This window comes from Gossypium raimondii, chromosome 13 (assembly GCF_025698545.1).
Source record: "Gossypium raimondii isolate GPD5lz chromosome 13, ASM2569854v1, whole genome shotgun sequence".
In the NCBI taxonomy this organism is placed as follows: domain Eukaryota; kingdom Viridiplantae; phylum Streptophyta; class Magnoliopsida; order Malvales; family Malvaceae; genus Gossypium; species Gossypium raimondii.
In genome coordinates this window covers 54,825,553-54,840,432 of record NC_068577.1, presented here as the reverse complement: position 1 = coordinate 54,840,432, position 14,880 = coordinate 54,825,553, and the positions used below count along the sequence as shown (strand labels likewise).

The 14,880-nt window shown below is 35.3% G+C and overlaps 2 protein-coding genes across 2 annotated transcripts; one reads left to right on the top strand and one right to left on the bottom strand.

Annotated features, from left to right (window-relative positions):
* The first annotated feature begins 28 nt into the window (after positions 1–28).
* Positions 29–2,927, top strand: LOC105782651 (pentatricopeptide repeat-containing protein At2g06000). The gene is given in 3 exon segments (XM_012607530.2): positions 29–2,000; positions 2,003–2,212; positions 2,308–2,927. Coding segments are annotated over 2 exon segments (1,647 nt in total). The 5' UTR covers positions 29–433; the 3' UTR covers positions 2,083–2,212; positions 2,308–2,927.
* A 105-nt stretch (positions 2,928–3,032) lies between these two features.
* Positions 3,033–5,099, bottom strand: LOC105782653 (thiol protease aleurain). Its single transcript, XM_012607532.2, has 8 exons — positions 4,817–5,099; positions 4,573–4,694; positions 4,353–4,468; positions 4,167–4,240; positions 3,799–4,063; positions 3,559–3,690; positions 3,350–3,485; positions 3,033–3,245 (listed from the first exon to the last, which is right to left on the bottom strand). The coding sequence occupies exons 1-8, from the start codon at positions 4,999–5,001 to the stop codon at positions 3,208–3,210; spliced, it is 1,068 nt and encodes a 355-aa protein (XP_012462986.1). The 5' UTR covers positions 5,002–5,099; the 3' UTR covers positions 3,033–3,207.
* Between the last annotated feature and the right edge of the window lie 9,781 nt (positions 5,100–14,880).

Here is a 14,880-nt window from a genome sequence, read left to right as displayed (position 1 = left end):
TATGTTTAAATAAAGAAGACAAAAAAGCCTAAACCTTTAAACCCTTTGTCTTGTTTCGATAAACAGTAGTTGTGGTCTATCTTCTCAGGGCAGTGAAATGAGAGGCAGCAAAAAACATAAACCCTAGTACTACTGCCATTGATTCCCTTTGCAGGCATTACAGCTTATTTCCCCATTAAACAAAAACAGTGTCTGGTTCTCAATATACCCGTTGATCTGTTTTAGTTATTGAATGCTTGAGATTCATCAAGGGTTTAATCTCTTCTCTGGGTTAATATTATATTATCCATTAGTTCGAGCTACTGATCGCTTTACTATGGCATCTCCATGAGAGTTCAATGAAAAATCCAACTTTGAACCTTGGGTGTCTATTAGAAAAACAAAGGGGTGTTTAATTAGGAGCTAGGTATGTCGTGGGGTTACAATCTTACTGATGACCCTTTTTTCATTGACAAATCGTGTCTCAAGGGTTCTTTCAGCCTCTAAGGTCTTCATCCCTCATCGTCGCATCCAATTTCACGGTGGGTCTCATCCACAAGGCAATAAAGAGCCTAAGGCAATCCAAAAGCAAGAATCTTGGTTCGTTAAGGTTGTATGCACTCTCTTTGTTTACTCACAACCATTGGATGATGCCTGTTTGAGTTACTTGAACAACAATTTAACACCTTTAATTGAATTCGAAGTTGTTAAATGGTTAAAAAACCCAACATTTGGGTTGAAGTTTTTGGAGTTAAGTAGGTTAAATCTTAATATAAATCATTCTTTTTGGACTTATAATTTGCTTATTAGGTCATTTTGTTGTATGGGTTTATATGGTTCTGCTAGATTAGTTTTTGATTATATGAAGATTGATGGGCATTTGCCTGATAGTACTTTGTTAGGGTTTATGATTTCATCATTTGGGAGAGCTGGTGAGTTTGGCATGGCAAGGAAATTGCTTGCTGAGGTTCAATCTGATGATGTAATGGTCACCATTTTTGCAGTGAACAACTTGTTGAATATGATGGTTAAGCAAAATAATCTAGAAGAGGCAGTTAGTTTATATAAGGAGAATTTAGGGTTGAACTTTAACCCGGATACTTGGACGTTCAATATTCTAATTCGAGGCCTTTGCAGAGTTGGGAAAGTGGATCAGGCTTTCGAGTTTTTTAACGATATGAGGAGTTTTGGCTGTTTTCCTGATATCGTTACATATAACACCATTATTAATGGGTTGTGTAGGGAATATGAGGTAGATAGAGGTCATAGTTTATTGAATGAAATTCGATTGAGAGATGATTGTGCACCAAATGTTGTGACTTATACATCGGTTATATCTGGTTATTGTAAGTTGGGGAAGATGGAGAAGGCATCTGCGCTTTTTGATGAGATGATGAGCTCCGGAACTTTGCCTAGTGTTGTTACTTTTAATGTTTTGATTGATGGCTTTGGCAAAGTCGGTGATATGCTTTCCGCTAAATCGTTGTATGAGAAGATGGCTTCTTTTGGTTGCATTCCTGATGTTGTTACCTTCACTTCGTTGATTAATGGATACTGTCAAATTGGAGATGTGAACAGGAGCTTTCAGCTTTGGGATGCAATGAAAGTGAAGAATGTATCTCCGAATGTTTATACCTTTGCAATTACTATTAATGCGTTATGCAAGGAAAATAGATTATGTGAGGCTTGTCGATTTTTGAGGGAGTTGCAATGTAGGAATATTGTTCCAAAACCATTTATCTTCAACCCTGTGATTGATGGGTTCTGCAAGGCTGGAAATTTGGATGAGGCCAATCGAATAGTAGCAGAGATGGAGAAGAAAAAATGCGATCCTGATAAAGTGACATTTACTATTCTCATTATCGGGCATTGTATGAAAGGAAGGATGCTCAAAGCAATTAGCATTTTCGATAAAATGTTATCAGTCGGTTGTCCTCCAGATTATGTTACTGTACGTTCATTGATATCTTGCCTTTTGAAAGCCGGGATGCCTAAGGAAGCTTATCGTATTTCTACGATAACATCATGAAGATGGATAGTTCATCATCCGTGGATAACAACGCACTCTCGAGCATAAATAGGGACGTGGTTGTAGTTGCTTAAGAAAAAAGATCCCTGATGATTAAAATTGGTGTCATTCCAAAATATCGAGAAGGCTCATCATCATGCATCAACATCAAGTATCCGATCAAGCACATCCAGCTTGAAGCACAAATGGTGTTGCATTTGATAAGTAATTTCTTTGTTTTCTTTAGTTCAGATCATAAACTGCAATCATGCAATTTAGTATAAATTGACTGGTTAAATCGGATCTTTATGAAATTGCAGGTGAATGCATATGTATATATAGATCTTTATGAAATCGGATCTATATGTATATATAGATGTATAAATCGGATCTGTTGTTGAACCTTAATCGTAGGTGAAGGATTTATGTCGAGTTGCATTATTGTTTCTACGGGTTTGCAGGATAGCAGATAAGCATTTTTCGATATATCGGTTGGAACCATGATGGTACGTTGTCGTTGCTTATATAAGAGGGTGGTAGATAGGAGATTAAAAGCTACATCTTAAATCCAAATTTGGTAGGGGAACAACACCAATGAATGTTTAGCTTCAAATGCTGGATGATGCTATAGAAAGCTTGCATGATGTACCGTGGAGGTCAGCCATTTATCCTTGCAGTTCAGTACCTCGCCATTCCATGTCTGATAAAATCTCCAACACAGTAATGTAAAATTGAAGCAATCCATGTTTAGGGTAAGGGAAAAAATGGTAGATCAATTTCCTTGTGTTAGATTTCACTTTTCCTTCTTTGTAGCTATTTGGTATTGTTTTCTGCCATTTTCAGCCTCTCGCATGATGCATGCTACATGCAACGTTTAGTCTGTACAGATGGTTAGAAAATTTTCAAAAATTAATGAAATTTCTGCCTTTCCATCAAGAAAGCTAGTATTGTTGATGCAAGTTCCTCAACACAGTGTTTTTGTGGAGATTTGATGAATAAAACCATATGAATTGATGGATTTTGTATTACACAAACACAAGAAGCATTTCAAAGATAAGATTTACATTAATGTCTTTGTTGTGTACAACAGATTATGTCTTTGAAATTATTGTATATTAAACCAAGCACCTTCAACATGTACCATGACATTGACCCCTTACATTTTTAGACCATAGTTTAAAACACAAAGCAGTGACAGAAGTCAAGACAATCACTCAAGATCAAGCAACAACAGGGTATGATGCACATGTTGCCACACCTGCAACCAAATTGGAGATAAAAAGTGAAGTCAATACACGTATATTCCGAAAATACTTAAAGGGTATCGTATCTCCATATCCGAATACAAGTTTTAAGACTTACCACACATGTTTTTTCCCATCTCCATCTTGAAGTAGCCATTGTCACCCCATTGAGCTCCCCATGAGTTCTTGATGAGCCAATACGGAACACCGTTTTCAACACCATATCCAACTGCAAGAACGGCATGGTTCACATCCTGCAACATAAAGCCCCCCAGTTAGCTATCTAACATTCACAACCAAATTCGAGTAAGACAATAAAAACCTTACCTGGGAAGTGGTACCACATTTGTCACTGGTGAAAACCCCAGTCTTGTAAAACCGGAAACTAGTGATAACTTGAAACGCGACACTAACCGGCCGGACCAACGCGACTGCATGCTTCAATTCGTCTTCGGCACCCTATGTTTTTCAATTGTCCAAAAGATGAAACCATTTAAACCCACAAGGGCTAAGGCAATTTGTTTTAAGCTTTATACCAGAAAAAGCAAGGACCATCAAACTACTTACCAAGGTAATGTTGACAGAGTCAATGACTTGGACACCCACATTTTCAGGTGAGAATTTGCATTTACCATCTTTAGCAGTGTAAGGGTAAGCTTCCTCAGTGTCGAGGCCACCGTTGTATTTGATGTATTCGAAGGCTTGAGACGGCAACCCTCCGTGACAACCAAAGTTATTAAAGGCTCCAGCACAGTCCACTAGCTGCTGCTCTGATAGAGAGATCCCTTTCCCAAATGCCTGATGATAAGCAGCCTCTAGTGCCCCAGTGGTACTGCAGATATCATAAAAGGTCACATCTCGAAAATTTTTACGAGCATATAATCCTTCAAATATATCGAAAAACTTAGAAAGACCCGAGCTCGAGCAAGGCTAACCTGAATGTCCAGCAAGATCCACAGGAGCCTTGTTCTTTAACAGGGCTGACAATGCCTGCTTCCCTCCAATCTTTCTGCAGATATCGAAGAAAAATCAAACGTACTAATATACCCGTATCCGACACTCAAATCGAAATCCGAATATAAGTAATATAGGATCATAATCTTTTCTTCTTTTTTTTGTACCGATTCAGGGAGGACGACATCAGTGAGTTGGTGATTGCCCTTTGTGGTGGCTGAGCAGTTTTGAGCAGCTCCAAGCCTGTGTTTTTGGAACTCGTCCCAGCTCCAATCAGCAAACCCTACATCGGTTGATTCAGTTAATAATCAAAGATCAGGAGTGCACAGTGAGTCAAAGGAAGTTCAGGCAACTGAATTGAACTGAGCTAAATAAAAAAAAACGTACGATTAACAGCAAGAGTGTAAGATAAGCCTTTCTTGTTAGTGGATCGGATCAAATCCAAATTCTCTTTGAAAATCTGAAACCGAAGCTTCATTTCCTCCACCGTCTCGTACTTCCTTCCATGCCTAACCACCCCCCCACCCAAAAAAAAAAAGAGTCAAATTTTCATCTAAAAATTTCAATCTTTTTCTGCTTTTTAGTTCCAAAAACAAAAGAAATAAGATAAAGGGTGTATGAATTTGACTACTTGTAAGCAAAGCGGGCGAAGGAGATAGCGTGACGTGTATGGCCAATGACACGAAGAACAGAGGACTCGTAGCCACGGAGACCGTCGGATACCATCCGAATAGGGTTGGAATCCTCGAAAGTTGATGCTGCGGCAACGCAGCATAGCATAAGGATGATGGAGGAGACCAATGTTAATCGAGCCATGATTATGGGGTTTTCTTTTTCTCTGTGTTTCTTGCTCTGTTACGCTATTTTTGTGGAATATAGAAATTTAAAGCAGGGGATTCCCGATGGTTGTTTGGACCTTTGACAGTGGGAAAAGACTAACCAATGGGAATAAAGAGAATAATAAAATGATATAAACAATAAATGAATATTATATCCCATAAATAAAAATTAGGATAAATTGTGAATAATTTCTTCTTTATAATTAATAAATATATATTTATATTTAAAATGTAAACAAATTTTTAATTCAAAATTGGGTGGTTGCTCTTAAAAAAAACAGCTGATGGCCGGATCAAATTGGACATGATATTAACATATTTTAAAAATAATTAAAGTTTTTTTCACAAACAAATTAATTAAACCAAATATTATAAAAATAAAACATAATCGATCTATTTATAAGAATTTAATATTCACAAAATAAGATTTAAAGTTAAGTTAGAAAGTTCAATAATAAAAATTGTATGAAAAGTTTAACATATTTTCAAAAATATATTTTTTATAATAACATTTTCAAAATATAATGATAACCCAAAATTAAATAATGTTTAACAAAGCACGTGGGGTAGGTAAGATCCAATAATTGATATATTCGTATTTAATATTTCATTTTATTATAATTGTATTAAAATATTATCCAATTTTGTTGTTAAAATTTAGTCTGTACACGTAACACGTCACGTATCACTAATTTTAATAGGCCTCCATAGTAAATTTTTTTGTGTCTAATATGATGCCTCCTCAAATATATAATGCCTAGAACTACTCATAGTCCCTCATCAACTCTTAAATAGGAATATAATGTGCTTCACCGCACTCGAACCCACGTTCTCCTACACTAGCAACAATATTAATACCAATCAAGCTAAGACTCGATCCGTGCTATATGAAAATTCATTTTAAATCCATATATATAAAAGAAATGGGAGGAGGATATTAATTGATACCTTCAGAATCAACGAGCAAACGCAATAAAAAAAATCTTTTTAGTCATTCAATTTCAAATAACTATTAAAATCGTTACTGTATGACTTTCTATGTTCACATTGACTACACCAACTTAAAGTTTTTCTTCTCCTACTTTTCTAAAGTTCATTTTTTTCATAAACCAATTTTGAATATTACGAATCAACAAACAAAAATCCAAACAATTTGTTTTTGATCATCGACGTTAACCATCAGACCGACTTGGATCTAATATATGTTTTTCTACTCGTCAATGGGTACTGATCCACTGTATTAATTGTCAATTCATTGCTTGGAGCTGACTATCTAGACTTTTAAAAAAGAAACTTAACCGTCCAGTGAATTAAAAAAAAAACTTTCAATTAGTTTAACGACTTAGATGATAACTTTCAAATAAGTCAAGGACCGTTTATAATTTTTTAAAGTTAAATGATCAAAACCTAAATTTATTATAATTAATGACAGTGATATATATAACATAATGGTATACATGACAAAGCAATTGATTATCCCAAAAAAATCAAAAACAAAAGATATGATTTGGACAAAGAACTGAAATTTGTAAAGGACTAGAGGAGATATTTTCAAGTCAACATCAAAGAGTGGGCACTAATTTGCTTTTTCTGATTTCTTTTATTCCTACAAAGTCCAAATTATGTGGCATTTCTTTTTTTATTATATGGCAAATTTTTAATGTGGACAGTGACCTATAAATAATAAATTTAATTTCAATATTTATTTCTAACCAAATTAATTTTATTTGGATAGAAATTCTGATTGAACCGTAAAATTTTAGTGGTCGTGATAGTTTACATAACAATTTTAAAAAATATCATCGTCGGCAATGAAGTACATATGGTCCGTCTTGTGAATTATCTATCATTAAAAATATAATTGAAGTGATCCAAAATTTGAAGTCAAAGTCACAAAAGAATCAATATTATGATTTTGTTTTGTAAGAGGATCCTCTTAAAAACATAAAGTAATTTAATTCCGACAATTTTGAACGTGAGAAACTAAAGGTAATTAATTTTAATATTTTTATTAATTGTACATATATTTTATTGGTGTAATGACAAGTTTATCTCTCAATTTTGATATATTCTATCAATTTGATATTGCTTTAACAAATTTAGTCTGAAAAATTTACATATTCTATCAATTTGGTCTAAATTTAACAAATTTAACACGTAACATTTACACGTTCTCTCAGTATTTACACATAATATATAAACATTAAGGGCTAAATTTGTTATTATACCAATCAAAATCGTATACATTAACATCGTAATTAATTGTTTTTAGTTGTAACTTTCAAATTGTTAATAACAAATTACTTTAATTTTAAAAAATTAATTTATTCAAGATCAAAATTAAGGGTATCAAGGAAGTGTTTTTACCCTTTTCTTTTTATTAATTAATTTCCTACTATACACCTACGAACATAAAAGATGTCTTGATGTATCCGTATAAATTAACTTGGGAGCTAAAACACCTGTTTGTTTCCTTGACATTATATATATATTAATGGTTGACCTGGACAACTTGCGCTTTACTTTTGATAGTTTTGTTTATAGACTTCGTAATAGCTATTTTTGCTCGGGCTCGGACAAAAACCAAACAAAAATAAATAACAACTGTCTCAGTCCATTTACAACAAAATTAAAATCCAAAATTGCAATGACCCAAACGGCCCAATAGGAATTAAAACCCTAGCAGCCCAAATTGCCCAAAACTAAACTAATTTTCAGCAAAAAAAAAAAAAGAGGCAGAAACCCTAGCCTCCACCGCCGCACCCTACCCTAGCCTCTGTCTGCCGCGCCTCCACGTGCCGTTTGACACCTCTGCCACCGCCAGCCTCCTCCACGCACACAGTTACCTGCAAGAAAAAACAACACGTAAGAAGACAACGAAGAAAAAACAAAAATAGAGAAAAAACAGCTTGTAATTTCGGCTATAAAAGAGCCACAACCAACAATAGTTTTTTCTTCTTCTTTTTTTCGGATACAAAAAAAATTGAATACGAAATAAAAAAAAAGGCAGTTGACAGATTCGAAAATGTGTCTTGTATTCTTTTATTTTTCGATTTCTTTTTTTATTATTTTTTACTTGCATTTTAAAGAGAAAATAAATACAAAAATCAAAAAGGGAGAAGAGATCTTACCTTTCTCGGTGTTTACGCCGTCGTGGGGGGGCCGAGTTGTCGTCTCCGATGAAAGACAACATTTTTGGGATCGGGAGTCGAAAAGCCAAAAATGGCCAATTTTTGTGGTATTTGACCACTGTGCATGGTGGCAACGTCACCGACGACCGTCGATCGTCACGGCAGTCTGGCGACCGGAGCTCGACCGCAAATCAGAGGGACCAGAGAGCATATGAGAGCTCTCTAAATTTTTTTTAAGAAAACGGTGCAAAATGAATTTTTCAAAAAAAAATAGCTTTTATAGACTCATTAAACGACGTTGTTTAAGGCTGGCTTCAATAGCCCCAAAACGGCACCGTTTTGACGTCAACCCGCGCACGACCCCACCCGACCCGCTCCTAGGGGATCCGCGTGTTTTCGATGTTTGGGCTATTTGCGCAGCGTCCTTCCGTTTTTTCACCCGTTTTCAATTCAGTCCAAATTCTTTTATTTATCCTCTTTTAAGATTTGACCTGTTAATTTTATTTTGCTTTCAATTTAGTTCCTCGTTTAGTTCAATTTGTTTATTTATTCATTTAGTTGATGCTATTATTTATTTATTTTTGTTCATATTTTTTATTTTGGTTTATTTTTATTTTTTTCTTTCAGTCATTTATTTCATTTTATTCTTTATTGTTATTATTGTTGTTATTATTATTAGTATTATTATATTTATGTACATTATTACAAATTGTACCCCAAATTTTATTTATATTTTAATTTGGTCCTCTATTTTAAATATTTTATAAATTATTTCCCTCAATATTCTTTCATGTATTTATTTATGCTTTTTATCCTTATTATATTCAAATTGGTTTTTTCTTTCATGCGCCTGTTTGTCATTATTATTATTATTTTATTATTTATTTCATTTTTCTTTGATTGTTAATATTGATATTAAAGTGATATGTATTATGTGATTGTTGTCATTATGTGTACTATGAATTGTTTATTCGTATTTTCATATTGTTGTCATTCATCAACGTAACCGTTTATTCATACATTGTATTTAATGTTACATTAATTTTTACCTAAATTCATAAAAAAGAAAATTTCGAAAATAAAGGCGATATTCCGTGTTTGGAAATTCGAGAAGTCGTGCCCTAACTTACTGGGTTTCGATTTTTCTCGCATTGAACCTAAATTACCGAATATCCTTTTAAGATTAAAATAAATGAGGTTTAAATAAAAAAAAAGGCAAGCTTATTCTCAAAAATACGAGGTGTCGTGTCCTAACTTACGGGATGTGACATTTTGTTACTTCGAGATAATGAGGCATTTTATATATTTTGATTTATTCGAGTAATTTTAATTAAAAATAATACAATATAAAGAGGGATTGTATTTTAAATTCTTTTCGAGTTTTTAATTTTCGACACCAAGACATTAAGTAATCAACTAGGTATCAATTTTGGGCGCATCGAGGGTGCTAATCCTTCCTCGTGCGTAACCGACTCCCGAACCTGTTTTCTAGATTTTTGTAGACCAAAAAACAATGTTTTAATAAATCAAACTATTTATTAAAATTATCAAATTGTGAGGTGATCCGATCACACCTAATAAAAAGGATTGGTGACGACTCCCGTTTTAATTTTCATTTTTAAATAAAAGTCGACCCCTTTTTCAAAAAAATGGTTTCGACAGCTTGGCGACTCCGTTGGGGAATAAAGAGTCAAGCCGTCAATTCATTAGTTCTTGTCTTTTTGCTGAAAATTGAAATTTCGGTTAAACATACGATCTTTTCGAGCATTTCATTCATCTTTATTTCAGTCATTATCATTATGGTTTATGATTGCTATGTTTTGATACGTGTCTGCACATTGCACCGCACGATCGGTCGATCTTACCCTTCTAAGTGGGAGTGAGAAACTATGCCTTCGTGAGGTTTTCACCTCCGCATAGAATTGTGAATTGCTTTCGGGATGCATCTGTACCTTTGTCTTCGTGAGATTTTCATCTCCGCATGGCCATAGGGAAATGTATTCCCCTAAACCGAACTCGGTCCGTATAAGCCTATAATGGGTGAGGATCGAAGAATCTGCTGGTTCGGGTACCTCAACTTTAGAACCAAACCGTATATAGAGAGCCCTAAGAACCTACCATAGGTAAAGTCGCGCCAAACCCTAGTGGTTACCCAGATAGGTGTTCTATTCTGTTGTTTATTTCTTCTGTACTAACGTACTTTGTTTTGTTTATGATTGCTTTGCATTTTCATCATAGAAAAGAGGTTGATTCAAATTTGATTGCTAAATAGAAAAGCTTGTCATGGAAAAGGAATTTCTTGATAAAGTGGAATATAATACGACTGCCAGAATATGGCCTGATTAAACACAATGAGAGAAGGCTGAAAGTTCGTGGAGGAATATAGGACTATGCTTCGCTACCTGGGGATTCAAACCGACAAAGATTATTCGAGAGTTGTCACGTATCAAAGAAAGTAAAGAGCATCGCGGGGTGATTAATGGGTCGTGGCTCGGATCAAACAAAAAGGAGATAGTAGAGACAGATTTTGGGAAAATTCACAAGATTTGATCCTAGCATCCGAATATGAAGAAAAAGATCGATGTCTTCGCCTGGAATATGAGGGCAAAGCCACATATGTAATCCATTTTATGTAAAGAAATTTGTTTCTAGAGAAGTTGTTCTAATGGAATTGAATTCAAAATCAATGCCTCTCTTTCTTTTTGCATTCATTCCATGCATTTGCATTACATTGCATTATATGCATTAGATTTTTACAAAAGGACTCTAATTAGGTAAAATTATTTCAGTTAACCTGGGAACCAAAAAAGTCTATCAACTAAGCATCGTTAGGTACTCGCGCAAGAACAAAAATAATGGACCAAAGATTGGAAAGGCTAAAACAAATTCAAAAAGAGATGTAATACCAATTGCAAGAGCAGTTAGCGAAAGTATAATAGGAGATGAATGATCAAATACTAAAATATCAAAGGAGTATGATAAGCCAATTGGCGCAGTTGTTGGCTGGAGAACATGAAAAAGGCAAAAGCCCAGCGGTCAACTCTAGGGATGATAATGAAGACCCTGTCTATCCCCCAGGTTTTACCCCGATAAGTGTTCAGGCCCAACCAGACGCGTATCCACAAGGGGCACCCGTTATTATCAGACTCCGACAATATCAGACCGGTACCTCAGCACCAATAAATTAGCCGACAGACTCAGGTTCCAATCCGGGGAACAATCTAACCAATCCTGTTGTTCTTGATCTAGACGAAATGACAGAAATAGAAAAAGCAAATGTGGAACTGCCAAAACAACTAGAAGATCAGTACAGGCGGTTGGAGGAAAAACTCAAAATAATGGAAAACTTTTGTTACTATTGCGGGATTGATGCCAATGATTTGAGTTTGGTCCCAGATTTAGTACTCCCGCCAAAATTTAAGACTCCAGAATTTGAAAAGTATAATGAGACTAGTTGTCCTGAAGCTCATATCACGATGTTTTGTCGAAGAATGACAAGATAAATTAATAACGACCAGTTATTAATTCATTGCTTCCAAGATAGTCTGATTGGGTCGGCTGCCAAATGGTACAACCAGTTGAGCCGTACCGATATTCACTCATGGAAGGACTTGACATAGGCTTTCATGAAGTAATACAATCATGTAACAGACATGACACCTGACAGAATTACACTGCAGAATATGGAAAATAAGTAAAATGAGACCTGCAGGCAATATGCCCAAAAATAGAGAGAGGTAGCGACATAAGTTCAGCCACCTCTTTTGGAAAAAGAAATCACGATGCTTTTCATCAACACTCTGAAAGCCCCATTCATTAACCATATCTTGGGAAGCGCCACCATGAACTTTTCAAATATAGTAATGTTTGACGAGATGATTAAAAACGCAATACGAAGTGGAAAGATAGATACGGGGGAAAGCGTCAAAAGATCAACCCCAAAGAACAAGGAAAATGAAGTGAATAACCTGAGCATGTATAATAAATGGTATCCCAAATCGGTTACTATGGGCCAACCGAGGGCCGGCTATCAAAGCACTTCAAGGCAAAAATCCAACTCAAAGCCAAACACAGAAAGACTCCAGTTCACATCCATCCCGATGACATAGAGAGAGCTGTATTAGAATTTATTTGATGCACATGTGGTATCTCCATTCTACTCGAAACCCGTACAACCTCCGTTCCCGAAATGGTATGATGCTAATGCTCAATGCGAATACCACGCGGGAATAATAGGACACTCAATTGAAAACTGTACCACATTTAAAAAGTTAGTTGAAAGGTTCATCAAAATGGACATCGTGAATTTTGACGATCCATCAGGACCTAATGTGGCAGGAAATCCGTTACCCAGTTATCCAGACCCGGGGGTAAACGTGATAATTGAGAATGGAGGAAAGAGAATCAAAACCAATGTCGCAAAAGTAAAAACCCCTCTAAAATAGGGGTGTTCATTCGGTTAACCGACCCGAAATTACTATAACCGAATTAACCGACCTTCCAAAAATTTTAACTGTTAATCAACCGATTTTTAAAAAAAATTAACCGAACGAAATTTTTTCGGTTAATAAGGTCGATTAACCGAATTAACTAAAATTATATTTTTTATTTTTAGTTAAAATTACCCGAATTACCGAATTAACTGAATTACGAAAAATACCCAATTACGAATTTTTTATTTTTTATTTTAAAATTTAAAAAAATTATAAATTATTAAAGTAAATTGGGTTTTAGACTTTAGTAAATTGGGTTGTCTTTTAGTTTTAGTTTTATTGGATTGGGTAATTGGGTAAACTTTAGTTTTAGTTTTATTGGGTTGGGTAATTGAGTTTGGGTGGGTTGGATAATTTTATTTATTAATTTTTTGTTAATCAAAATTTTCGTTAACCGACCGGTTTCGAACCGAATTAACCGTTAACCGAAAAATCATAAAAAATTTAACCGACCCCCGACCGAAAAAATTCGGTTAACCAACCGATTAACCGAATTCGGTCGGTTAATCGAATTTTTTCGGTTTTACCCGAATTTTGCACACTCCTACTTTAAAATGGGTTTTGAAACAAATGATATACACGGGATTAATCACTCAGAATTTGGATAATAGACCAAAAGGGATGATGAGCTATTGTGAGTTCCACGCCGAAGAAGGTCATAAAATCCAGGAGTGCGCCGAATTCAAAGCTTTGGTGTAAAGCCTAATGGATAAAAAAGAGTTGGAATTCTTTGAAGAAGTTAAAGGCCCAGAATGAATGTTGGGGAATTTAAACGTTAACGCCGTATCCAAAGAGGGAATCGGGGAGAAGAATTTATTAGGCATTTACACTTACACACCTGGGGGTGTTTTGAACAATGGGACTGCGGAAGAGATTCCTATACTTTTTAGAGCTAATTTAGAGTAATGTCCAAAACATGCTTATTACTCTAAGCCTATGAGCAATAAGAATCCTTTTGTGAAATTGGCTTATGTCCAGCATCCTTATTTCAATAAAAATGTATCTTTGTTTCTCAGTTCGAGCAATATTCTTTCATTGTTTCCATTTCATTCATAATCATACTGTACAGATAAATATTCTTAGATTCTTTTATTCTTTGGATCTGCCTCCGTTCCTACAACAGGTCTCTAGATATCAAGACATAAGCGACACTGCTATTGACTCAGAACCTCCTTTTGAGCAAGATATGTGTCCAGAGGAACCTTAGGACTTTGAAGGGGACCGCGACTGTAGCTTATCTCCTAGTTTGCTAAGGATGGCAGAACAAGATCCTAACTTACAAAAAATCAATGGAAGCCATGGCCTTCCTTAATGTGGGGCATGGATGTCATCGAGCTAATCGCGCAGAAAGATTCTAGCGGTCATTAACTCATCTTTATGGTTGTCGATTACTTCAATAAGTGGGTAGAAGCTGCTTCATATGCCAATGTCACGAAGTCGATAATCAGCAAATTCTTGAAAATCATATGTCAGTATGGAATGCAAAAAAAGGATCATATTAGACCATGTATTGAATTTGAACAACGACATGACATCAGAAGTTTGCAGTTTGTTCAAGATTAACATCATATCGCCCAAAAGTGAATAGTGCAGCGGAGACAAAAAAACTCTACCGGGGCAATGCCTCTCTCTTGGGCTTATTGCAATTTTTCCCATTGAAGACAAGATTCTTTCTCTCTTAGTTTTTTGAATCTAATCCCAATTGAAGAGGAATGTTTAAAGTTATCCGTAATGGTCAAATGTGCCGAAAGCAAATGATGCGAGCTCATTAAAAAAAGTTCACCCTAGAGAATTCCATGAGAGAGACCTGGTATTGAAGAAGGTCATTCCCATGCAAAAAGAGCTTTATAAGAAAGTGGATGCCAAATTGGAAAGGACCTTATGCGGAAAGCCTTATCTAGAAAAGCGTTGATTTTGATCAAGAAGGGATAACAAGGACATGCCTAATCCTATGAGTTCAGATTCAATCCAAAAATATTTCAAAAAGAAAAAGAAAAAGAAGAAAAAGAAAAGAAAAAAAGAAAGAGAGGCCAAGGTGAAAACCCGCAAAGGGCGTATTGAGACCAAAAGGGTTTTGAATTGAAAACCCAGAAAAAAAAAAGCAATTCAAATTTTGATCGAAGGTGGGGCATGCAGTAGTTTTATTATGCCTAAATTAGCAAGGAAGAAGGATGTTACATCTTGGGGCGTCAACAAAGCATTCTGAATCTTCGAAACACATATCAAGTTCAA

Bases quoted from the DNA above. Each gene is read 5' to 3' on its own strand.
- LOC105782653 (XM_012607532.2), bottom strand. From the start codon at position 5,001: ATGGCTCGATTAACATTGGTCTCCTCCATCATCCTTATGCTATGCTGC. The intron at 4,469-4,572 runs GTACGTTTTTTT...CAACCGATGTAG, and splicing joins TTACACTCTTGCTGTTAATC to GGTTTGCTGATTGGAGCTGG. The intron at 4,064-4,166 runs GTTAGCCTTGCT...TGATATCTGCAG, and splicing joins GGATCTTGCTGGACATTCAG to TACCACTGGGGCACTAGAGG.